The sequence below is a fragment of the Heptranchias perlo genome, chromosome 38 (genome assembly GCF_035084215.1).
Source record: "Heptranchias perlo isolate sHepPer1 chromosome 38, sHepPer1.hap1, whole genome shotgun sequence".
Taxonomy (NCBI): Eukaryota; Metazoa; Chordata; class Chondrichthyes; order Hexanchiformes; family Hexanchidae; genus Heptranchias; species Heptranchias perlo.
The window spans coordinates 14,138,240-14,165,159 of NC_090362.1; the positions used below are offsets into that span (position 1 = coordinate 14,138,240).

At 43.8% G+C, this 26,920-nt stretch overlaps 1 protein-coding gene across 4 annotated transcripts in view; it reads left to right on the forward strand.

The window, feature by feature from the left end:
- The window catches only part of ttc23 (tetratricopeptide repeat domain 23), a 64,530-nt gene that overhangs the window by 7,175 nt on the left and 30,435 nt on the right, over positions 1-26,920 (forward strand). For all 4 annotated transcript variants that reach the window (XR_010958639.1, XR_010958637.1, XR_010958638.1 and 1 more), the window contains exons 6-9: positions 12,003-12,180; positions 15,065-15,170; positions 16,461-16,588; positions 18,720-18,869. Coding sequence is in view for 1 of the 4 variants with exons in the window: in XM_067973503.1 (XP_067829604.1) it covers positions 12,003-12,180; positions 15,065-15,170; positions 16,461-16,588; positions 18,720-18,869 (562 nt within the window). In the remaining 3 variants the exon portion in view is untranslated. The remainder of the gene's footprint in view (positions 1-12,002; positions 12,181-15,064; positions 15,171-16,460; positions 16,589-18,719; positions 18,870-26,920) is intronic.

The following is a 26,920-nucleotide window of genomic DNA, read 5'->3' on the forward strand; positions in this document are numbered from 1 at the left end:
CCAATTTGAGTGATTCCCAGCTGACGTCGACTAATTCAGCACAGACCAAGGCGTGACTGCGATGCCCTCCAAAGTTGAATAGTCTGCCGTCACTCACTGTCCTGGTGCTCATGGATGTTTTGGGCTGCTGCCACTCTTAGGACAGTGAACCAACTGAAGCCAACACTTTCAGGAGAGGTAGAGAGGAAACGGGGGGGGAAAAATACTTAATTTTTTAAAAGCTTTCCCTGTTGCCTCTAGAAACCTAACAAGCAAACTGTAGTTCCTGATTCAGCAACTTTGTTCTGTTGGATTCAAGAACAACCGAACAGCAAGTGACCTTCAGAGTTGGTGTTAGGATATTGGATATAGTAACAGATATCACCATAAACACAAGACGTAGTGATAGATTGGTCACCCCGCCCCAAATTGGTTGGCCTGAAGTATTATCTTCATGCCAACAACTCTGCTTTAATTTTAGTCCTGCCTTTTGCAGAAGGGAAAGAAAGGGACTCACTAAATATTACGAAAATAAAAGATATTTTTAAAGTAGCAAAAGGAGGAGGGGGGGTCACAGTTTAATGCTAAAATACGTCAAGTTATTCAGTTAGATGAAATAACCTTGTTTAAAATGTTGTCAGGAGAAGGTTACGGGGAGATTTAATAGAGGTGTTCAAAATTATGAAGGATTTTGGTAAGAGTAGATCGGGAGAAACTGTTTCCACTGGCAGGAGGGTCAGTATGAAGAGGACATAGATTTAAGATAATTGGCAAAAGAACCAGAGGGGAGATGAGGAGAAGTTTTCTTACGCAGCAAGTTGTTATGATCTGGAATGCACTGCCTGAAAGGCTAGTGGAAGCAGATTCAATAGCAACTTTCGAAAGGGAATTGGATAAATACTTGAAAAAAAACAATTTGCAGGGCTCTGGGGGAAAGAGCAGGGGGAGCGGGACTAACTGGATAGCTCTTTCAAAGAGCCGGTACAGACATGATGAGCTGAATGGCCTCCTTCTGTGCTGTATGATTCTACAATATGAACTGGGCCCTTCTAGCAGTGCCAATATAAGAAGCTAAGTTTAACATGCACATGTGAAACATTTATAGGAGCTCCCTTGGTGGCTGTTAGTAAACTCAGTGTGTAACTGAGCCAAGGAAACAAGTAGGTCTCGGGATTGATTCCTGGTCTGTGCTGAGTTACCTGATCTCGCTGGGGTGGAGGTATTGGGAGCTACAATTTGGCCTCCGCATCCTGGGAGAATGAAGAGAAAACCTCCCCACCAGGGTTCCCACTCCAAGTAATTATTCAGTGACCCTTGCTGGAGAGTGCATGGCTGAGGACAGGATTAGGTGTAGCCGTGATGCCTCGTATAGTTGAATGCCTTGCCGATACTCACTGTTTATGCCGTCGGGTGAAGGTTAGCCTTTAAGCATGGTACCTGAGGGTGCCTTGTGTCCATGGAGCCCCTGAGTCAACTCCTTTAGGACAGATGGGGAAAATATGTATCCATCATATGTTACAATTTTTGCATTGAGCACACTTCCTCTAAGTGTCACACTTGCTTTCTGTAACACTTTCTCCGTCACAATTTTCTTCTGTTTCTGTCACACCATTTCCGTTGTGTTTCTCCTATTTATTAATGTTGAGCTGTGATTGGGTCCTCCTGCCTGAGTCTCCATGCTAGGTGACTGTTGATCATCTACTGATTGCGCTTATCTCTGATTGACTGGGCTATTTGATCTTTCTAGCCCTGGTCCTCCGAGCTGCGATTTCCTTGTCTATCACAGCCATTACCCATTGCCGACACCACCCCGTCCCAATTGCGCTGCTGCCTGTTTCTTCCCAACACTACTACTTCCTCCTGTTTGTTACCGCCCTGTGCTACCACACCCCTGAACACTACCCCAGTACTTCCAGGCTCCCCATGCAGATGAACCCCACATTACAACCTCCAAATCCCCAGGGCCCCATCTGTTGTGTTGCCAAAACCACAGGACTCCTCCTCTCGTTTTACCAAACCCCTGGAACACTCCCCCCACTACTGCTAAAGCCCACACCCCTCCTCCCTTGCTACTGATAAATCCAAAAGGGAATTCAGGAGAAACTTCTTTACCCAGAGAGTGGTTAGAATGTGGAACTCGCTCTCACAAGGAGTAGTTGAGGCGAACAGCATAGATGCATTTAAGGGGAAGCTAGATAAACACATGAGGGAGAAAGGAATAGAAGGATATGCTGATCGGATGGGAGGAGGCTCGTGTGGAGCATAAACACCGGCATGGACCAGTTGGGCCGAATGGCCTGTTTCTGTGCTGTAAATTCTATGTAAACTCTAAACATCCCATGCCTCCCGAACTGCAGGATCTCCATTGATCTACTGCCATATTTTAGGACCACCCCCACCCCCATCAGTTTTGCAAAATGCTGCAAATCCTCCATATCTCCATGTAGTTTAGCCCAATTTCAGAATTCCCAACGCCTGTTTGGCCTGTCTGCACTGCCCACTCCACTGCTACCAAAGTCCAGGGCCCCCCTCTCCAATGCTGCCAGACCCCATGAAGTTCCCTGCCCTGTCTGAAACAGCAGATACCTAGCCTGGTACATCTTCCCTGCAATAGTCCTGTGTATTCTGCACCTTTTATAAAGGTAAGAGATAAGAATTGAGTATGTTGGTGAATTATAATCAGTTTCGTTGGTTTACAGTTTTCGCAGAAAAATAGAAAACTCATGGCACTTAACCTCCAAAATACCATCAAATATCCCAGTAAGTCAAGTAATAAAAATGCAATTTCACTCAATCAGTCATTGTAAAGGAGTAGGCCTGATAGTAATACATTGTGCATTACATGCCATTGCATTCCTATTCTCAAATAAAACTGACTCAAAAGTAAAAAAAAAAGCACTTTGACCGAGCTTTTGGTCACCTGTCCTTATGTGGCTCAGTGTCAAATTTTGTTTGATAACACTCCTGTGAAGCCCCTTGGGTCGTTTTACTATGTTAAAGGAGCTATATAAATGCAAGTAGTTGTTGTAAAGGTCTGTACAATCTACCCAGAAGTCATTCCATGTGTTGACCATTCTTTATGTGGAGAAGAACTTCCTGAAATCAGTAAATGTGCCTTTTGCCAGTTTGAACCTATCTTATACACATTTGTCCTTCTCTCGAGGTTTATCCCAAAGTAGTGCTCCAGTTTTCTATGTTGTTTTAAACCAGAATTCCTCACTTACAGATTGTATTTGGCGCAAAAGGTTTATTCTCTTAGCAAGCAGCCAGAGGGTGCTGTTTCTAACTCCTGCATGTTGGGTATCCATCCCTGTGAGATAAGTAAATGCCAAGTTTGGTTTCCTAGCAACCAGGGCTGCAAACATGTATATATGTGGAAATTACATTTACTGTGAAGAGTAATGTTAGAATACTGGTGGCAGACAGCAGTGAGCATTTGCCTCTAAGGTTTCACCAACTATAGTTCAAATGCTTCCGATCTCAAATGGATAATGGTGGCTGGAGTTCCCCTTGCGCTCTAACCACCCCCTCCACCCCCCATACACTGAGCGTGAGGCAAAGAGAGAGCTGATGAACTAACAGTCACGCAAGATTGGATTACACATGTTTGGTACGTTATTTGAATTTATTTTGGAAGATGTGTAGTGCCACACAACTTAAATAGATACTCCACCTGCAGGGGTGACAAGAAACTGGCACTGCACAGTGTTTCTATTCAGAGTCAAGAAATGAAGAATTTCACCAGCTACTTGAATTAGTTCTGTGCAAACTACAGTACGAATGAGAATTCTTAAATAAATAATACTTGCATTTATTTAGCACCTTATCATGTCATTGAAACATCTCAAAGTCCTTCACACGCTGTTTCCTACATTACAACAGTGACTACACTTCAGAAGTACACCATTGGGTGCAAAGTGCTTTGGGACGTGCTGAGGTTGTGAAAGGCGCTATATAAATGCACGTTTGTTCCGTTGGGGGTAATTTTGACTTTGGGCGATAGTTTTACATCTCTGCCGATTTACATCTCTGCCGATTTTCATTTCCATTGACTTCAAGTACCTTTCCTCCCTCTCCAACTGAGGCCAGTTACAGCAACCCTACCTATGCCCTGATAAGATCAGCTAACTCACCACAGACCGGAGATTGCATTCATTCCGTCTAACAGGCCGCCCAAAGTTGATACTCTACTTTTAAGGAAAAAGAAAATGTAGAGGGGAAAAAACATGCAGCCACATCTCTTCAAAAGAGTTTGACTGCTGAACGTAGATCAAGCACAGAGTTGGCTGATTGCAAGCTTGGATGCAGTGGTGTGAGAACATGAGTATTTGTTCAGAAACTTCCATCATGCTCTCTTCCTGAAGAACTGGCGTGAGGCAAATTCCTTTATTATGTGGTAGTGGAAAGGGAACCAGCCAAAAAAAAAGTAAAAGTAGATAAAGCTGTAAGTAAGCAAGAGTGAAGTTGTTTGGCTGATATGTTTAATAAGAATGTCATGCTCTTGATAACACAAGAATTTTTTTCTTAACCTGTTCCACGCTGCATGGCTTTTGAAGGAGAGTTTACATTGGTGATGTTATAAAAACAGGATGTTAGAGCAGCTACATAAGAAATAGGAGCAGGAGTAGGCCATACGGCCCCTCAAGCCTGCTTCACCATTCAATCAGATCATGGCTGATCTTCGACCTCAACTCCACTTTCCCGCCCGATCCCCATATCCCTTGATTCCCCTAGAGTCCGAAACTCTCTCTATCTCAGCCTTTAATATAGTCAATGACTCAGCATCCACAGCCTTCTGGGGTAGAGAATTCCAAAGATTCACCACCCTCTGAGTGAAGAAATTCCTCCTCTTCTCAGTCTTGAATGGCCGACCCCTTATCCTGCGATTATGCCCTCTAGTTCTAGACTCTCTGGCTAGGGGAAACAATCTCTCAGCATCTGTCAAGCCCCCTCATAATCTTGTATGTTTCAATGAGATCAGCTCTCATTCTTCTAAATTCCAGAGAGTATAGGCCCATTCAACTCAATCTGTCCTCAAAGGACAACCCTCTCATCCCAGGAATTAATCGAGTGAACCTTCGTTGGACCGCCTCTAAGGCAAGTATATCCTTAGATAAGGAGACCAAAACTGTATGCAGTACTCCAGGTGAGGTCTCACCAATGCCCTGTACAACTGTAGTAAGACTTCCTTACTCTTGTACTCCAATCCCCTTGCAATAAATGCCAACATGCCATTTGCCTTTCTAACTGCTTGTTGAACTTGCAAACTAACTTTTTGTGTTTCTTGTACCAAGACACCCAAGTCTCTCTGAACATCAACATTTAATAGTTTCTCACCATTTAAAATATATTCTGTTTTTCTATTCTTCCTACCAAAGTGAATAACCTCACATTTCCCCACATTATACTCCATCTGCCACCTTCTTGCCCACTCACTTAACCTGTCTATATCCCTTTGTAGACTCCTTTTGTCCTCCTCACAGCTTACTTTCCCACCTACCTTTTGTATCGTCAGCAAACTTGGATACATTACACTTGGTCCCTCCATCTATGTCATTAGTATAGATTGTAAATAGCTGAGGCCCAAGCACTGATCCTTGTGGCACCACCCTAGTTACAGCCTGCCAATTTGAGAATGACCCGTTTATCCCTATTCTCTGTTTTCTGTCCTTTAACCAATCCTGAATCCATGCTAATATATTACCCCCAACCCCATGAGCCCTTACTTTGTGGAACAACCCTTTACTGAATGCCTTTTGAAAATCCAAATATACTACATCCACTGGTTCTCCTTTATCTACCCTGCTAGTTACATCCTAGAAACTCTAATAAATTTGTTCATCACAATTTCCCTTTCATAAAACCATGTTGACCCTGCCTAATCATATTATGATTTTCTAAGTGCCCTGTCACCACTTCCTTAATAATGGATTCCAGCATTTTCCCGACGACCGATGTCAGGCTAACTGGCCTGTCATTCCCTGTTTTCTCTCTCCCTCCCGTCTTGAATAGCTGGGTAACATTTGCTACCTTCCAATCCGCTGGCACCATTCCAGCATCTAGAGAATTTTGGAAGATCATAGTCAATGCATCCACTATCTCTGCAGCCACCTCTTTTAGAACCCTCAGATGTAGGCCATCAGGTCTAGGGGATCTGTCTGCTTTTAGTCCCATTAGTTTGTCCAGTACTTTTTCTCTAGTGTTATTAATTGTTTTAAGTTCCTCACGCTCATTTACCCCTTGGTTCCCCATTATTTTTGGTATGCTTTTTGTGTCTTCTACTGTGAGGGCAGATACAAAATATTTGTTTAACGTCTCTGCCGTTTCCTGATTCCCCATTATAATTTCTCCTGTCTCAGCCTCTAAGGAACCAAGGTTTACTTTTGCTACTCTCTTCCATTTTACATACTTGTAGAAGCTCTTACAATCTGTTTTTATATTTATTGCTAGTTTACTTTCATATTCTCTTTTCTCCCATTTTATCACAGCTGTGATAGTGATCAGATAATCTGTTTTTTAGTGATGTTAGTTGAGGGATAAATATTGGCCAGGACACCAGGCAGAACTCCCTGCTCTTCTTCAAAATAGTGCCATGGGATCTTTTACGTCCTCCTGAGAGGGCAGACAGGGCCTCGGATTAACATCTCATCCGAAAGACGGAAAGAAAGAAATTATCTCATTCAAGGCACAATAAGCGCTCTCAGGAACTTAGAATTGGTTGGGAACTTTGTCATGTTTGGGAACAAGTACAATGGGAATTTTCTCAGTACAGGTTCTTAGCATGGAGCAGGGGTAAAGGCAGGAGGGCTGGAGTCAGGGTGAGGAGTTGAAGTGCTGGAAAATCCCTGTTAGGGAGTCTTGCCCCTGGCCCACTCCAGCACTATTGCCCTCCTTCCGACACTGATGTGGGAACCAGCTTTATGTTCTCCTAAAGCGCTTACTGTGGCAGCAGAAACATCAGGTCAGAGACCCAATCTTCAGAGCCCTCAGGCTCAGCTGTGGTTCCACAAGTAGCCCTCGGCCAAGTATCCATTCTTCAACTGTGAGCTCTAGGCCGTGAGTGTCAGCGGGCTATTTGACTGTAGAAAGCATCACAGCCAAGTCCCTCGCCCGAGATCCAAACTTTTGCACTTTCTAGCAGGAGAGCGATCAGGAATGGGATGAGGAATGGTATCACTGGCTGATTTTGTTTTTTCCCTCCCTAGCTCGGGGCTCTGACCACAAACCGTATTGCACTCCGCCCCCCCACCCCCCCCCCCCCCCCCAACTACTGCCCTGGGCTGAAGTCTTCCTGTGTAAATATAGTAAATTAACTGGTGTCAAGCCATGCAACCTCCGGAGGGTTAATTCAACTTGGCTCTGAGATAGAAGATTTGTAGCAACCTTGTCAAAGGGGATTGTAAATTAGAAATTTCTTTTTGCTAGTTGCACGTACAAAGCAAAGGATGAGGTCATTCAGTGTCAAGCTGCTCATTAGCCAGTGACTTTTACTGAAAAAAATACAAACGCTGCATTCACTGCATTTCACCGTTGAACGTACCACCCTTACCCACAGGAGAAAACCGTCACTACCAAACAAGCATTTTGTTTCCCCAGTCACATTCGCTGGAGATTAATCATTTTTTGAAAGGGAAAGTTGGCAAGGGATGGAGGAGGGAAAGAAAGTGTAAACATCTCTCTTGTTAAACAAGTGGTTTCTTGTACTCTTGGTACTGCGGTCTAATCTTTTCCTTACTTTTTTTGAGTGACCGTGAAGCTGTCAGATTGTTGGGAAAAACCCAACTGGTTCATTTAATGTCCTTCAGGGAAGGAGACCTGCCGTCCTTACCCAGTCTGGCCTATGTGTGACTCCAGTACCACTCCAACGTGGTTGACTCTTAACTGCGCTTTCAAGTGGCCTAGCAAGCCACCAGTCGTAGCAAAACTGCTACATTCTCAGGGCAACTAGGGATGGGCAATAAATGCCGGCCTTACCAGCGTCGCCCACATCCTGAGAATTAGTTTTTTAAAGAACGTTTTTTTTTACTGTGAATTTTGTGCTCATTTAAGGTGAGGAAGTGTTAGTGCTGGGGAATGGTACATTTCCCAACTCAGGCACCTAGTGTCAGCATCAAGCCCTCCTAAGTCAGGAGTAGCATGGGTTTGATTGCAGGTTAAAGTTCCATCTGATGTTCCCCAACAGTGTACCTTAGCCCATATCTCAGAAGCACAAAAGAAAGAAAGAAAATAAGAATTTGCATTTATACAGTGCTTTTCACAACCTCAGGACTTCACAAAGCCCTTTACAGTCAATGATGTACTTTTGAAATGTATTCACTGTATCAGTGCATCATTTTTTGTACCACGCACACCAAGCAACGTCTGGCCTTTCTTGAGTGAGGTTGCCAATTTAATACCAAATTAGGGATAGATTTGTACTGTAGGCCTATGCACATTGGGGCCAGGATTGAGTCTGCCTTAGACACATTTTATGTAGGACACTTATGGGCAGCAGATAGAACCCATCATTTTGGGCTGCATTTGATCCCAGATCCCATTTTTATCTATTTGATTTTACATAGAAGGTACAGCACCCAAACAGGCCGTTCAGCCCAACTGGTCTATGCCAGTGTTTATGCTCCACACGAGCCTCCTCCCTCCCTATTTTATCTAACTCCTTCAACATATTCTATGCCTTTCTCCTTCATGTGTTTATCTAGCTTCCTCTTAAATGCACCTATGCTATTTGCCTCAATCAGTCCTTGTGGTAGTTGTGCAAGGGAACTGCGAATAAGATTTCAATAATACATTTTCACAATGCAGGCATTAGCAATGACCTCTGAAAACTGTCATTTCTATTTCTAACGTGACCTTGCTACCATAACTTTATGTGCTGTTTGGCCTTCCATTTCCTGTTTCCACCCTGCACTGCCTGCCATATGTTTGCTGTGTATTTTGATATTTATAAATTTGCAGATGCAAAAAAAAGTTGCAGAGGCTGAAAATCTGAAACAAAAACAGAAAATGCTAGAAGCACTCAGCAGGTCAGACAGCTTCTGTAGAGAGAACAGAGGGGTAACGTTTCAGGTATAGATCCTTTGTCAGGAGTGGAAAAAATTACGTCTGCATTTAAGAGGGAACAGAACAAAGGGAAGAAGAAGGGGGAAAATATACAAACAATTTTTTGTGTGTGTTTTTCTTCCCTTGGATATGGACATAGGCATTTATAATGGAAAATGTTGACTGGAAGGTGCAAGAATTTATAATGTAAATATAAAAATAAAGACAGTATATGTGACTTAAAATGAGGACCAAATTTTGCATCTGCATATCCTGATCGAATTTTCCCCTATCAGCTAACGCTGCTCTACATAGAATTTACAGCACAGAAACAGCCATTCGGCCCAACTGGTCTATACTGGTGTTTATGCTCCACATAAGACATGGTCTTCACCTGAAGACTACACTTGATCTGGACTCCCCCTGTGCAATATCATGGGAGGTCGACTATGAGTAAATTATAATTCTTTGTATGATTTCTATTAGTCCCCAGCATTTCATATATTGTGTAGAGAAGCGAAGTCCAAAAACATATCCTTACCGGAGGCTTTATTCTAGAATAATACAAGGATTCTGTATGGATCAAATTAAACAATTGCAGCTGTTGGAATTGGAACAGCGCCCAACTGTTACAGTATAATTGCAGAAGTCTAAGACGCAGTTAATGAAGTTTTATTGGGACAAATCCTACTTCACTTTAACCCTTATGAGTACCATAACAGCAGAACTGTTTAAGGACGGTCACTGAATAAACACTATAGGGCCAGATTTTATACCCACTGAATGGGCAGGAATCTAGCCATATGCATTTGGTTTAAAGGAGATATAATTGATAGCAAGTCAAGTAGACAATATTTCGCCCTCCTATTCTAACCAGATTAAAACTGTATAGGTAGAAACTAACGGAGTGTTTATGGGACTTACGCAGGACTCGCAACAACAGTGCATTTTACAGCAAATAAAGTCTATTTACTCAGCAAACAGCAAAGCAAACAAAGTCTATTTACAGAGCCTATTTAAACAGTCTTTAGGAACTGCAGCAAACGTTTCGGGACCGAAACTGCAGCAGCTTCTCCCGAAGAAAGCAGGGTGATCTCTCCAGCAAAATGGAGTGAGTGGAGGATGGTCGCATAATACAAATTATGTGCATAACATCAATCCTAGTCACTTACAGCAGTGCGGTATCCAGGCGTGATTGACGGGGGAATTACCCAATCATCTCCATTCTGGCTGGTAATGGTGGTGTCAGAAACTAAAAGCAGATCTTCATCCTCTTGATAGTAAATTGCCCCTTAGACTGAGGATAGGAATTAAAACCCTAGGGAATATTTAGTTTTTTTTTAAAATCCAATTTCCAACTACCTTTGACAGTGCATCATGGATGTCCTCCCAGTGCTATTGCAGCAGTAAACCCATCGCCAATGTAGGGATCAGCATTTTATATTTGGTTGTACTGATCAGTATTTCTTAGTCTGAGCAGTGTTTCTGTCCCAAATCCAAAGGATTCAAATTTTCCGTGCCTCAGAGCAACAGCCAAACCAGGTGGTGATTATTATTGGATCGCCCGCAGAATGAGGGAATGTTAAAAGCAACAACCCTAAAGGGAAGAAAAATGTGTGTAAGTGCAGTCAATTGATATAGTCAGTGTTGAGTTTCATCAGCACCTGGTTACTTGGTTTGGTTATTTGCATGTGGCACAAGTGTTTAAATATCTTCTTTGGAGAGGACACAGGACAGTGTATACTGAGCTGAATTTTTCTCCTTTCGTTTCCCACCTTCCCTTCTCGAAGATTCTGATTCTTGTTGGGTCTGCAGTTCCACAGGTGCCGGCAGGCCCCTCCAGGTGGGCATCCTCCACGTGTGAGCTTAACCAGGCTTTTCAACTGTGGAGGGCATCATGTACTACCCCGAGCTTGCCTACACCAAAAGTTCACACACCTGCACTTTCTAGCAGGTGTTCCTGGACTGCAATCGGGAGCTAGAATGCGACCTGATCTTTCCACCTCCGTAGCCTAGAGAGGCGCAGGCCAATTTTAACAACTCTATCGTCACTCCAGCTGAGAATAGTTAACTCAGTACTTCCGAGGGATTGAAATTGGTAAGATTGAATTCGGTTTAGCCACGTATTTGCAGGGGGAGGTCTCAGTGCTGTTTTGTCTATTTGTTACTGAAAAATGTAAAATAAATGCCAAATGATGGTACAAATCCTCCTTATCACTAACAACAACTACAACTTGCATTTATATAGTCCTTTAATTTAATAAAAACGTCCCAGGGCGCTTCACGAGCGTTATCGGACAAAAATTTGACACCAAGCCACATATAGAGATATTAGCTCAGGTGACCTAAAGCTTGGTCAAAGGGGTAGTTTTTAAGGAGCGTCTTAAAGGAGGAGAGAGAGGTGGAGAGGTTTAAGGAGGGAATTCCAGAACTTAGGGCCCAGGTACCTGAAGACATGGCCGCCAATGATGGAGCGATGAAAATTGGGGATGCGCAAGAGACCAGAATTGGAGGAGTGCAGAGATTTCGGAGGGTTGTAATGCTGGAGGAGGTTACAGAGATAGGGAGGGGCGAGGCCATGTAACGTAAGATTGCATGTGCTTAGCCAGAGCATTTTTCACTCTGAATAGACTTCAATAAATTTGGATTTATTACGACACTTGCTCGCTATGTTACGATGTGGCAGAAGAAACAGTGTCTCCTTGTACCTACTCGTCCCCTAGTAATTTCACAGGAGACTGTCCACCTGTTTTAAAATTTAAATCAGTTGTCACTTGGGGTCATTTTAACTTTGTGCAATAGTGTAAAACGGGTGATGGCGAATCGGCAGCCCGTTTTACCCCTCTTCCCATTTGTATTTCCAGCGAAGTTCTGATTTGCTATCACCCATTTCACACCATCGCACAAATTCAAAATGACCCCCACTTTGTTGGAATTGGTCTGAAATGATACGGCAACTTATGGGTTTCACTGTAATCCTCCAGGTTGTACATGAAGGAGAACAGGTCAGCAGAGGCTGTGGCGCGTTACGAACAATTGCTTCGTGTCGTGACGCTCGGTAAGGGTGAAAACAGCATGGAGTGTGTCTCCGTTTATCGGGACTTGGCAGCAGCAGAGCAAGCTAGAGGTGCCCATGATGTGAGCATGCAGCACCTACTGCAGGTAAGAGTTGAGGTGGCAATATGGGGCACCACACTTGGACTTGGGGTCCCTGGGCAAGAGTGGAAAAATATCAGTGGGGATTCTCACAGCTCATTGCTCTCCAGTGGCTCCTACATATGGGGACTAGGGGTGAAAACCGATCAGGCTCAGATGTGCTGTGCTGAGCTGAGGCGAGGCTCAGTGGGCAGCACTCTCGCCTCTGAGTCAGAAGATTGTGGGTTCAAGCCCCACTCCAGAGACTTGAGCAAAAATCTAGGCTAACACTCCAGTGCAGTACCGAAGGAATGCTGCACTGTCAGAGGGACAGTCTTTTGGATGAGATGTTAAACAGATACCCTGTCTGCCCTCTCTGGTGTATGTAAAAGATTCCACAGCACTATTTCGAAGAATAAGGCCCCGGTGTCCTAGCCAATATTTATTCCTCAATCAATATCACTTAAACAGATTATCTGGTCGTTATCTTATTGCTGTGCGCAAATTGGCTGCCACATTTCCTACATTACAACACTGACTGCACTTCAAAAGTACTTAGTTGGCTGTAAAACGCCTTGGGATGTCCTAAGGTCGTGAAAGGTGCTATTTAAATACAACTCCTACTACTTAATACTTTATAACCCCCTGATTCTCATTCACTTCCTTTTAAGGTTGAGAAGTTCAAATTTTATCTACTAACTCAGTCTCCCGACACTAGAGATCAGCCTCTTGTCCCGTCTTTGCATCGCCTCCAAACATCTAATATTTATTAATTTGCTATGTATGTCGCACGTTCCTTGTTTGGGCATCACCATTCTGTGACACAAGGTCAGCACATTTTTACTACACTTCAACAGTGATTACACTTCAAAAGTACTTCATTGGCTGTGAAATGCTTTGGGATGTCCTAAGGTCGTGAAAGACGCTACATAAATGCAAGTCTTTTGTTTTCATTCTTTTTCTGCCACTAAATGGCCTTCCCTTAGCTCCAACCCTTTACCACAGCATCACCGATGCACCAAATTCACATTGTGCTGACTTTCTGTGAGCAATGCCATGAGAGACACACTAGTGGTCGTGATCTTTCTGTTTTTAAAAAAGAAAGAGTTGCTCACAGTTTATGATTTTTTTTTAAACATTGTCAGCACTAATTCCCAATTGTCGTCTATAAATGGACATGTCAAACCATAGGCCACTCACTTTAATAAACTAAATCTGACAAACACTGCAAAGCTTTTCCGACGCTAAGGGTTGGATTTATATGGTCAAAAAAAAATCAACTCGAGGAAATTAATATTTGGCACATCCTGTGCAGGATTACCAAACTGCCCGAGGGAATGTGTTAGAACTTTAAATGTTCCATCTGTCAGATGAATGGAGCTCTGCCCACCCACCCTGATTGGTCATCTATTCCAATTTACTTCTGAATGCTCGGTTTAAATAGATTACAATAAATATTTCCATTCTATTCATCTACTAAATTAACCCCACCCACTCACTTCCATTTGAAAGCCGAATATTTGGAACTTTTTCATCTGAATGTATTCAAACAGCTTTGGGAATGCAATCAGAGGGATTTCTACACTAAAAGCTATGTAGATTAGGAACCTTTAATTTTAATTTGATGCTTTTAATAATTCCATCTATCAATGTTAAATAAAGAGCAGAGCATACTGGCTTCCCTCTCAATAGCACAGCGTCCCCTTTTCAAAATGTCAATTGTTCAAAGTTTCGGGGTGGGGGGGGGGGGAAGTAAATATCTACATCTGTTATTGATTAGCTAAATGGAACTGAGTCATGCAGCCTACGACAATCTTGGGCTCACCCCTCGGTCTGTACTGAGTCAGTTGAGTAAGGGTATTACAATTGGCCTCAGTGCCCCTGGACTCAGGGAGAAGGGGGGAAAAAAAGATAAGCTAGGGTTCGTTATGCTGGTCACCATCCAGTGACTGGCGCTGGATTGTGTGCATGTTAGCTTGGCTGTGATGCCCTCACATGTGAAGAATAGCCTTCTGGATAAGACTCTGGAGGATGGGCAATATCCATGAAGTTGTATCCAGCAAGGGTCGGTGCCTTCAGGAGAGGGAGGGCAGAGGGTAATTGCATTAAACATGCAGACTCTGCGTCGAATGACACATTACATTTTCTGTGTATGTCGCAGGTCCCTTAATTTGGGCTTCAGCATTCTTTCATGCCTCCAGGTGACATCTCAGGACTTTCCTGTCACAAAGCTACCAGTCACGCCGGCAGCTGTACACTTCCACCACTAGATGGAGCTTCAGAAGCTGCCGATCCCCGTAGGCATATCCACATCATCACAAATACACCCTGAGCGAGGACAGGATTGGACGTGGCTGTGATGCCCCATGCGGTAAAATAGCCTGCTGAAACTCACTGTGGGCTGACGTATGAACAGTGGGCACAATGGCAAGGTTTCGAAGGACATGCAGTAGAGCTGAACTCCAGCATGAGTTAGCACCTTTGGGAGAGGGTTGAAAGTTGGCTCAGCCGAGCAGAAATACCATACCGTATCTCAAAGCTCTTAGGGAAACAAATCAATGTATTTACTTGGGCAGCCCAGCATAATTTGTTGTATGGTTTACTGCTCTATCAGTGTGAGAATAAAGGCTAGCATCTGCTCAGTGATGGTATTAGTTTAATATTTTCAGATTTAACACCATTTATTTTCATTTTAAAACCTCATTCTTGATGTGAAAACAGACTCAGTGCATCACAAAGTATCGTGCTGTTACTGCGTGTAATTTTTAGAGCCTTGTTTGTGGACGTACAGTCTAGGATTTTTCCTGTGTCCTAATATGATCTATTTCTGTTTCCTGTGCTGTATTAAGAAGCTGGCAGCTCCAGCCTCTTGCTTGAGATATAAACCTGGGACTCTCTTGTTGCTTTACAGGCTCATTCCATAGTGCTGACTAACGCTTCCTCCGGAGAGGAGGAGGGGCAAATAACCCTGGCTCTAGCTGAGGCCTACACTTCAACTGGCAGGGCTGAGCACCTCGGTAAGCCTTTTAAAGGCACTTCTACATCAGACTCTAGGAGAGCGTCACTCACACAGGAGACTGCACTGCACTCCCCATTTTACCACCCCCATATGTGCCGCCCCTCCCCTGTTGAAAGCACAATATTCCAATGCTCTCCTGGCTGGCCTCCCAGCTTGCACCCTCCATAAACACAAGCTCATCCAAAACTCTGCTGCCGGTATCCTACCCTGCACCAAGTCCCATTCATCCATCACTGACCTACATTGGCTCCTGGCCTTGACTTTAAAATTCTCATTCTTGTGTTCAAATCCCTCCATGGCCTCGTCCCTCCCTCTCTCTCTAACCTCCTCCAGCCCCTACAAGCCTCCGAGATCTCTGCATTCCACCAATTCTTGCCTCTTGCGCATCTCCGACTTCCTTCACCCCACCATTGGCGGCCGTGCCTTCAGCTCTCTAGGCCCTAACCTCTCCACCTCTCTACTCTCTCTGCTCCTTTAAGACACTGCTTAAAACCTACCTCTTTGACCAAGCTTTTGGTCACCTGTCCTTATGTGTCCTTTGGCTTGGCATCAATTTTTTTTTGTCTGATTACGCTCCAGGCACTTCACTTTGTTAAAGGCGCTATATAAATGAAAGTTGTTGTTGCCTTCGATCTTCACTCTTGGGACCCACAGAATATCTGGTCCCAGGCCCCGACAGGCACGGCGTTTACTCTGTAATGTGTGGCTGTCGCTGGCAGTTCCAGGCTGCTGCTGCTGAAAGCACGCTACCAATGTAAAGGTGTTTTTATAGTCCTCTTAACACTAACTTGCGCATTCGCTCACAATACTGTGAGCACTGTTCACTGTAGTTTCCCTTCTGAGTAGTGGAGTGAAAATTAAAAATTACAGTACAAGAAATACACAGGCCCCACTCCTTGTGTGCATCACCCCTTCCCCTGCTCCACCCGTGTCTGATCTGACGGCCATCACACCCCTTCACCCTGGAGTTTCCATCCCAACCCCATCCGCTTTGCCTTCAAAAGCCTCTTCAAATCCTGCGTCTGTGGCCACATCTTCAGTTACCTTCCCAAACTGTTCTCCCAACTCCTCAGTGTCCTATTCTCCCCTCTGCCTTTTGGGAAGCACCTTGGGACATTTCTCCACACTAAAGGTGTGGTATAATTGTTATTTGTTGTACGGCATTCACAACAGAAAAATAATGGTTTTAGTGGTTTTATATTTGACAATACTTTGACATTTAAAAAAATATATATTAATATTTTTAGCATCTCTGTTAATTGCATAAGTTGTCTGTACCTTTCATTAGACATAGCAGAGAGATACTATAAACAGAGTCTGCAATGTTACCAGGCAGCGATGGGACCAGAACATGCGTCATCTCTCTCGGTCCTGGATGATTACTGTCGATTCCTGATACTGACCAAAAATTATCCGGTAAGGCTAAATATTCAGCCCTGTGTTGGAATTTTTTAAAATTTAAACTGGTGGAATGATGCAAACCTGCTAAATTATATTTGACTTTCTTGAGTGTAAGAAAGCAGGGAATGAGAAAAAGTTGCTCAGCCCATCAAACTTGCTTCTTCCATAGACCATGTACAATCTACTCCGAAGTAGGGTGGGAGGAGGCTCGCGTGGAGCATAAGCACCGGCATAGATCATTTGGGCCGAATGGCCTGTTTCTGTGCTGCTAATTCTATGTAATACTCTATCCATTTCTTATCCTAACTACTGCATAAGTACTCAAGCAAGGATTTTTGAGGCAGTTTCACGCCACAAAGGCGTAACTTATCTGAGACATACGACTCTTCCTTTGTCAGCTGTGCTCTATACTGTAAATGACGCCAGCATTCGGGGAACTGATGTTCAAAATGTGGGTCTTTATGTCATCAGTTTCAGTTTTAAAATAAAAGAGCTGGTCCTGTGTTTTATGCAGCGGAGACCAGCAAACCTACGCTGTGCAGCACATAAAGGCTGCTCTCTCTAAACAGGAACAACATAGGCCAGTAAGTGTAAAAGTGCTTTTATGGAAACCCACGTCCTGAAGGCTGAAAGGGCAGCATTGTAACTCTGCATTTCCTAGTCGATATCAGATACGTGATTTGCTTCCTCTGTGCATTGACCTGTGTACAGTTTTGGTCTCTTTATCTAAGGAAAGATATACTTGCCTTCGAGGCAGTGCAGCGAAGGTTCACTAGATTAATTCCTGGGATGAGAGGGTTATCCTATGAGACGAGGTTGAGTAGAATGGGCCTATACTCTCGAGTTTAGAAGAATGAGAGGTGATCTATTTGAAACATATAAGATTATGAGGGGGCTTGACAGAGTAGATGCTGAGAGATTGTTTCCCATGGCTGGAGAGTCCAGAACTAGGGGACATAGTCGCAGGATAAGGGGTCGGCCATTTAAGACTGAGATAAGGAATTTCTTCACTCAGAGGGTTGTGAATCTTTGGAATTCTCTACCCCAGAGGACTGTGGATGCTGAGTCATTGAATATATTCAAGGCTGAGATAGACAGATTTCTGGACTCTAGGGGAATCAAGGGATATGGGGATAGGGTGGGAAAGTGGAGTTGAGGTCGAAGATCGGCCATGATTTGATTGAATGGTGGAGCAGGCTCGAGTGACCGTATGGCCTACTGCTGCTCCTATTTCATATGTCTTGTCTTATGTTTCTTAAACATCTCAATATGACGGTCAGGTATTTCCCTGTTTGTTGGTGTTGGTCAAGGGATGAATGTTGGCCAGGAGAGCCTTCTGCTCTTCATAGATTCATACAGCACAGAAGGAGGGCATTCGGCCCATCGTGCCTGTGCTGGCTCTTTGAAAGAGCAGTCCAATTAGTCCAACCCCCCTGCTCTTTCCCCATAGCCCTGCAATGTTTTCCTTTTCAAGTATATATCCAATTCCTTTTTGAAATTTACTATTGAATCTGCTTCCCCCACCCTTTCAGGCAGTGCATTCCCGATCATAACAACTCACTGCGTTAAAAAAAAATTCTCTTCATCTTCCCTCTGGTTCTTTTGCCAATTATCTTAAATCTGTGTCCACTGATTTCTGATACTACTGCCAGTAGAAACAGTTTCTCCCTATCTACTCTATCAAATCCCTTCATAATTTTGAACACCTCTATTAAATGCCCCTTAATCTTCTCTGCTCATCCCCGATACCATTGTAGTAAATCACCTCTGCACCCTCTCCAAGGCCTTGACATCCTTCCTATAGTATGGGGCCCAGAATTGGATACAATAGTCCAGCTGAGGCCTAACCAGTGATTTATAAGGGTTTACCATAACTTCTTTGCTTTTGTACTCTATGCCTCTTTTAAAAAGTCCAGGATCCCATATGCTTTTTTTAAAAATAATTTTATCAACTTGTCCTGCCACCTTGAAAATCGGGGATGCGCAAGAGGCCAGAATTGGAGGTGCACAGAGGATTGTAGAGCTGGAGGAGGTTACAGAGTTAGGGAGGGGCAAGGCCATAGAGGGATTTGAAGAACCAGGATGTGAATTTTAATGCGGGGCAGGGTTATTTTAGTTAACATTGATCATTTTACCTTTACTGCAGGCTGCTTCGAGTCTGCTTCAGGAATCCCTCCCAGCCAAGCTTTCTACCTTTGGAGATTTCAGCACCGAGGCAGAAGAGACATACCGCCTGTTTGGAGGAATTGAATTGGCACAGGGACACCAGAAGGCAGCCTATAAAAAGTTCAGAAAAGTGAGTGCCCGGGGCATGGTGGAAAATTGCACATTAATTGATATAATCCCTCAACCAACACCTAAGAACAGAATATCTGATCATTTATCACATTGCTGTTTGTGGGATCTTTCTGTGCGCAAAATGGCTGTCACGTTTACTACATTACAACAGTGACCATGCTTCATTGGCTGTGAAGCACTTTGGGACGTCCTGAGGTCGTGAATGGCGCTATATAAATGCAAGTCTTTTTTTAAACTGATAATTATAGAAACACCTGACCTCAAACAACCCATTAATTACATTTTAATCTTATACATTTTCTTCAAAGTGTTACAGTTTGTTTAAGTGGTGATGCTGTTGTTTCCATGGATATACTATGATAGAAAGTATTCGGTATCTCAAAATTACGCTGTGTGATACTAGCATGCAAATGTTGAATGTATTACTGTTCGTTGTCTGCAATGTTAACAGAGGTTCTAATTTGTTTAGAATATCTGTCAGATATTCAGTATACATAATATAGCTTTGAGTCTCACAGTTCAGATGCCATACTTTAAAGTATGGAAACAGAACCAAAGGCAGTTATTTATGCAGGTTTGTTCTAACCCGGAGCTAGGAATTTACAAGTACCTGCCAATCCAAAACCTCCAGCAATTGCTAATTGGCTTTGGAATGCCCGATTTGCAATAATTGTACTTTATGGCCTTAAGGTTACAGGTCTGATTAAACAGAGCCACACCTCAACGACTGTAGCATTGTGTATTACTGTGTCTGCTGTTCTAAAACAGCACATCATCCAACCCACTATAAACAATGGCACCAGAGATCTGCTAATATAATATGTTTATTTGGAAATTAACTTTGAATTTCATGTTTTCTTACTGTTGTGTGAAGGCAAACTAAGAAAGGTATTGGTGGTATGATGTAGGCAAAAGAATAATGATGGTTAAGTATGACATATGTTGGATGCATGGAATCTATTAACTGGTACAATACTACATTAACAATGGAGGGGGGGTCTGAAAGTGAATAACAGATATTGGAGAATAATCAAGTCTCCAATTTTTGGTTTTGCATGGAAGGTACAGCAACAGAAATGAAGACAAGCACAAGACAAAAAATGAAAGAAACATTGTGTAGCTTTGACAAGGATTTGTCCCACCAAAATTCTGACACGGAATTGGGATAGCAGATAGCTGAAGTGTGGGTAATGGGATACCAGTTTTTTTTTTGTTTCAATGGCTGATTACCAAAGCTTATTTTTGTAGACTTTCCCTCCCCCCCCCTCTTCAGTGTTCTCTTCAGCCCTGAAGGCGATGAATCATGCCTCCTCCCGATATCCCCACCATCACAGAAGCCAGTCTTCAGCCAATTCGATTCACTCCACGTGATGTCAAGAAACGGCTGAGTGCACTGGATACAGCAAAGGCTATGGGCCCCGACAACATCCCAGCTGTAGTGATGGAACGTGTCGTCGACAGTGCTATCAAGCGGCATTTACTCACCAATAACCTGCTCACCGATGCTCAGTTTGGGTTCCGCCAGGACCACTCGGCTCCATACCTCATTACAGCCTTGGTCCAAACATGGACAAAAGAGCTGAATTCCAGAGGTGAGGTGAGAGTGACTGCCCTTCACATCAAGGCAGCATTTGACCGAGTTTGGCACCAAGGAACCCTAGTAAAATTGAAGTCAGTGGGAATCAGGGGGAAAACTCTCCAGTGGCTGGAGTCATACCTAGCGCAAATGAAGATGGTAGTGGTTGTTGGAGGCCAATCATCTCAGCCCCAGGACATTGCTGCAGGAGTTCCTCAGGACAGTGTCCTAGGTCCAACCATCTTCAGCTGCTTCATCAATGACCTTCCCTCCAACATAAGGTCAGAAATGGGGATGTTCGCTGATGATTGCACAGTGTTCAGTTCCATTCGCAACCCCTCAAATAATGAAGCAGTCCGAGCCCGCATGCAGCAAAACCTGGACAACATCCAGGCTTGGGCTTATAAGTGGCAAGTAATATTCGCGCCAGATAAGTGCCAGGCAATGACCATCTCCAACAAGAGAGAGTCTAACCACCTCCCCTTGACATTCAACGGCATTACCATCGCCGAATCCCCCACCATCAACATCCTGGGGGTCACCATTGACCAGAAACTTAACTGGACCAGCCATATAAATACTGTGGCTACGAGAGCAGGTCAGAGGCTGGGTATTCTGCGGCGAGTGACTCACCTCCTGACTCCCCATAGCCTTTCCACCATCTACAAGGCACAAGTCAGGAGTGTGATGGAATACTCTCCACTTGCTTGGATGAGTGCAGCTCCAACAACACTCAAGAAGCTCGACACCATCCAAGATAAAGCAGCCAGCTTGATTGGCACCCCATCCACCACCCTAAACATTCACTCCCTTCACCACCGGCGCAACGTGGCTGCAGTGTGCACCATCCACAGGATGCACTGCAGCAACTCGCCAAGGCTTCTTCGACAGCACCTCCCAAACCCGCAACCTCTACCACCTAGAAGGACAAGAGCTGCAGGCACATGGGAACAACACCACTTGCACGTTCCCCTCCAAGTCACACACCATCCCGACTTGGAAATATGTCGCTGGGTCAAAATTCTGGAACTCCCTTCCTAACAGCACTGTGGGAGAACCGTCACCACACGGACTGCAGCGGTTCAAGAAGGCGACTCACCACCACCTTCTCGTGGGCAATTAGGGATGGGCAATAATTGCCGGCCTCGCCAACGACGCCCACATTCCATGAACGAATAAAAAAAAACTGCTCTTCAGTTCCTCACCCAATTAGCCGGTCTCAATGTGTGAGCCTTAGACAGTGAGTGATGCCATGATGTTCGTGTGGAGCTGAAGAATATCACAGCCCAAGCCCAACACCGTCTTTGCACATGCACTCAGTGCTGGGAGCCAGTTTTACAATCTAAAACAGATTATGTAGAATGCACAATTCAGGAACAGGCCATTCGGCCCAACTGGTCTCTGCTCCACACGAGCCTCCTCCCACCCCTCTTAATCTAACTCTATCAGCATAACCTTCTATTCATTTCTCCCTCGTGTGTTTATCTAACATCCCCTTAAATGCATCTGTGCTATTTGCCTCAACTACTCCTTGTGGTAGCAAGTTCCACATTCTTACCACTCTCTGGGTAAAGAGGTTTCTCCTGAATTCTCAATTGGATTTATTGGTGACTCTCGTATATTTATGGCCCCTAGTTTTGGCCTCCCCCACAAGTGGAAACAACTTCTCTACGTCTACCCTATCAAACCCTTTCATAATCTTAAAGACCTCTATCTGGTCACCCCTCAGTCTTCACTTTTCTGGAGAAAAGAGCCCCAGCCTGTTCAATTTATCCTGATCCTCTTGGTTCTGGTATCCTTGTAAATCTTTTTTGCACCGTCTCCAGTGCCTTTATATCCATTTTATTATATGAAAACCAGAACTGTGCACAGTACTCCAAGTGTGGTCTAACCAAGATTCTGTACAAGTTTAACATAACTTCTCAAAACGATTAGAGCCACAATAACAGTATTCCGGGTGAAAGGGGAGAAACAGAAGGCTGAGAGTCCTAACAGACAGGGGCAGCTCATACATTTGGTGGTGGGTACTATTAAAGTACATCTCCCTGTAGTCATACAATTGTTTTAATTATTCAAGCCAACCAGCCAGAACAATCTTGAACACTAGTCAATAAACAACCAGTACGCCAATTAAATTTGCTTTGTTGCATTTGTAGAACATTTGGAAGCATCTGACTAATAAATACACAAATTGGAATCAATAAATGTTCCCGTAGAATTGATTGTAGCTATTTGTTTGTTATGAGCTGCCGAACACATTCAACTCAATATTTCTGAACACAGAAGATACAAAAGGGTTTCGTTTTTGCACGTTCAGTAGATTCAGTTTAATGTCACGACTCGTCACCTTGAATATAATGCATATTTTGCAACCCCCCCCCCCCCACTAATGGAGAAGCTTGTTATGAGATACCCATAGTTCACTATATCTCTAAAAGGAAAAAAAAATTCCAATGGGGGAAAGCTTGAAATAAATGCATTGGAGAGTAACATTGGGCAGGGTGTAAAATCACCATTCCATCTGATCCTGAGGGTTTCCTGCCCAGCAAGTTCGGTTAACATTACCCCCATAGAGTCAGACTGGCTCACTCACTCGGTAGCACTCTCACCTCTGAGTCAGAAGGTTGTGGGTTCAGGCCCCACGCCAGAACTTGAGCCCATAATCTAGTAATGCAGTACTGAGGGAGCGCTGCATTACTGGAGGTGATTTTCTTCAGTTGACCAGTTATACAGATGCCCGATCTGCCAGTTCAGGTGGGCGTAAAATATTCCATGGCATTATTGGAAGAAGAGCAAGGAATTCTCCCCATGCCCTGGTTAACGTTCCTCAACAAATACTATCACAACAGATTAAGTGGTTATTCATCTCAGTTGCTGTTTGTGGGATCTTGCTGTGTGCAAATTGTGGAGGCACATTTGCCCAAATGAAAACAGTGACTACACTTCAAAAGTGTTTCATTCAATGTGAAACTCTTTGGGATATCCTGAGGATACGATAAGACATTAAATAAATGCAAGTTCTTCCTTATATGATCTTCCTACTCGTGGTCAGTTTGTAAATCACTGAGGGGGTTGTTTGAAGAGAGAGGTTTGCAGAGCCAGTCCCCAGCAAGAAATGTTTCATCTGTAATTGTTACAGAAGTGTAATTGAATAGAGGCTATATTTTGCTTTGAGCTTTGATTAGAGAGATGGGTTCAATGGCCCTTTCCTTGTCCTTGTATCTTAAATTCTTTTAAAACTTTGTGCCACTGAAATGAAGTTCAACTTCCCTTTGTTACCAATCTGTCCTAATCACTTACAACGGATGTGGTTATTCATTGGGTGAAAATCTCTTTGGGACTTTCTAAGGACATGGTAAGGCACAATATAAATCCAAGCACTTTTCTGAGCGTGGGCAGGGGTTTCTCTCCAGTTTTCTCCCCTTATTGCCTCCTGTCCTGACTTGCGTTGCGATGCAGTTTCACAGGCATGGCCCTCCAGTACCTCGTGCAAGTGACCATTCCTGTGTGTAATCAGCAGGCTATTCAACCATGTGGGCTGTGACAGCCAAGCATCTTCACCCGGCATCCATACAATTATCCTCTCCACGGCCTCTCAGCATTTTGTACTGCACTTAATACTCACACATTGACACTTGGATTGTTTTTGAACACTCTTAATCTTCTGTAACACTACCTTTTTGCAGAGCGATTCCTTTGAACACATGTTGCTGCTTTATTTGCTACTACAGTGATCTGTTAACGAATGGCCAAGGCTGCTTGTTGTGGTGATGCTGCGCGTATCGTGTAGAGGACTTCAAGTGTCAAGAGATAAATCGCAGGCCTTTTCCCCATAGTGGTTGCTAAGTATGTACCATGGAAGATGAGCTGGGCGCAGACACACTGTGACATCTGATCTGCTTTTCGGCTGTTTGCGAGTATGTTGCTCACCAAGACAGCAGCTGCAGGCAGGTCAATATTTACCTCTTAGTAACACGAATAGGTTCTAAAGATATAAGATGCAAAGTTTAATCACAATTGTGTTCTACAATAATAACACCATATTCCTAAAATGGGCTGATTGAAAGAAAGGAAGAACTTGCATTTCTATAGCACCTTTCACGACTTCAGGATGTCCCAAAGCACTTTACAGCCAATGAAGCACTTTTGAAGTGTCGTCACAGTTGTAATGTAGGAAACGCAGCAGCCAAATTGCGCACAGCAAGGTCCCACAAACAGCAATGCAATAATGACCAGATGATATGCTTTTAGTGATATTGGTTGAGGGATAAATGTTGGCCAGGATACCGGGAGAACTCCCCTGCTCTTTGAAATGGTGCCATGGGATCTTTTACGTCCACCTGCTAGGGCAGACGGGGACTTAGTTTAACGTCTCATCTGAAAGATGGCACCTCTGACAGTGCAGCTCTCCCTCAGTACTGTACTGGAGTGTCAGCCTAGATTTTGTGCTCAAGTTTCCTGATTGCAGTTAGATAACATGATCAATGATTTTTTGAAGGACATTACTCAATGTTCATGCATTACATGAAGGACCTGGACTTTCTACAAATCTTGTACTTTACAACCCAGTAATCATGCATATCGCCATGGATTTTTGCCCAAATTTGAAAATAAATCCTAAGAAAGACGAAAGATAGAGGAGACTCTCATTCCATCAGTCTTGGCTGGATTTGCATACAGGCCCCAGAGGTGAAAGGCCAGCATCTAACCCACTGCACTACCCAGTTCCCCTCAAACAATTTTTTAAAAACGGTTAAATGGAAGTCTGAGTAAATAGAGGCTCTGGTTAAGTTGATGGGAGTGTGTGGATAGTAAAGGAATCTCTACTATTTTAAACTATTCTCCTCATTCTAGTGATTAATGGAACTGACATTTACATTATAAGATTTCAGACTGTGGCAGATTTAGCTAAGACATTGGGTCATAAATAGAATTGTAGGAAAGTTGTGTAAAATGCAAAGACTAATTTACATTGTTACTTCATCCCATACACTGCCTATCATTGTATTTTCTGCCACTTTCTTGATTGCTGTTGACAATGACTGATTGGAGCAACCAATGGTTTGCATCGGATTTTAAGGATTTACTGGGTAAATGTTCAAACGCCAAGTGATACAGACCAGAAGGTACCAGCTTCAATCCGCAGCCTGTGCCGAGCTCGCTGATGCAGCAGCTGCAACAGTAGGGTCTCTGCAATTGTCCTGAGCAGTCTATGAAGGATTCAGATTAACCAGGGTTCCCAGTCCCCATCCAGTGCTCTGTTCCCCCCGCTCCCCCTCCCCCCCCGCGCCCCAGACAGGCTTGACTGTCTGGTGAAGGTAGGACCTATTTCTGCTGTGATGCCCTTCACGGTCAATTGGCCTGTCATCACTCGCTATCCAGACTCTTGCATGAAGAATGGCCACTTGGGTGAGGTACTAACAGACAACTTGTGCCTGTGTAATCACACCCCTGCACAAATCTGCAGTTTAAGGAGAGGCCTCAAACTTAAAATTCTCATCCTTTTGTTCAAATTCCTCCATGGCCTTGCTCCTCCTTGTCTTGTAACCTCCTCCAGCCCTACAACCCTCCGAGATCTCCGCATTCCTACAATTCTTGTGCATTCCCGATTTCCTTCGCCCCACCGTTGGCGGCCGTGCCTTCAACTGCTGAGGCCCTAAGCTCTGGAATTCCCTCCCGAAACCTCTCTACCTCTCTCTCCTCCTTTAAGATGTTCCTTAAAACCTACCTCTTTGACCAAGCTTTTGGTCACCTGTCCTAATATCATCTTACGTGGCTCGGTGTCAAATTTTGCCTGATAACAGTCCTTTGAAGCACCTTGGGATATTTTACTAAGTTAAAGACGCTATATAAATGCAAGTTTTATGTTGTTGTTGAAGTGAGAAAAAGGGCAGGAAATTAGGTGGGTGGGAGGGAAGAAAATAGGAAAAAGAAATGAAGTTTATGTAAACTAATAGCATAAAGCTCTGTTCAAACATTCAACTGTGTGGAGTTCCCATTCAATTCAGGACAGGATAACCCAAAAGATAATTAATCCCTTCCTTTTCCCATTTTCCTCAGCCCTGTTTTACATCAGTTCACAGGGAGGTGTTACCTCTGCTTCCCACCTGTGCTGAACTAGGGTGATAGGGGAGCTAGAATTGGCCTCAGCCTCCCTGGACCAGGGAAGAGAAAAACACAGGCAGGGGACTTCCACCCCTGATCACAATCCCATTGGAAAATGTACGTGTGCGTAGATGTGGACTGGAGGATTGCAAATGTTACACTCCTGTTCAAAAAAGGGGTGTGGGATAAACCCGGCAATTACAGGCCAGTCAGCCTAACGTCGGTGGTGGGGAAACTTTTAGAGACAATAATCCTGGACAAAATTAATTGGCACTTGGAAAAGTATGGGCTAATAAATGAAAGTCAGCACGGATTTGTTAATGGCAAATCGTGTTTGACTAACTTGATTGAGTTCTTTGATGAAGTAA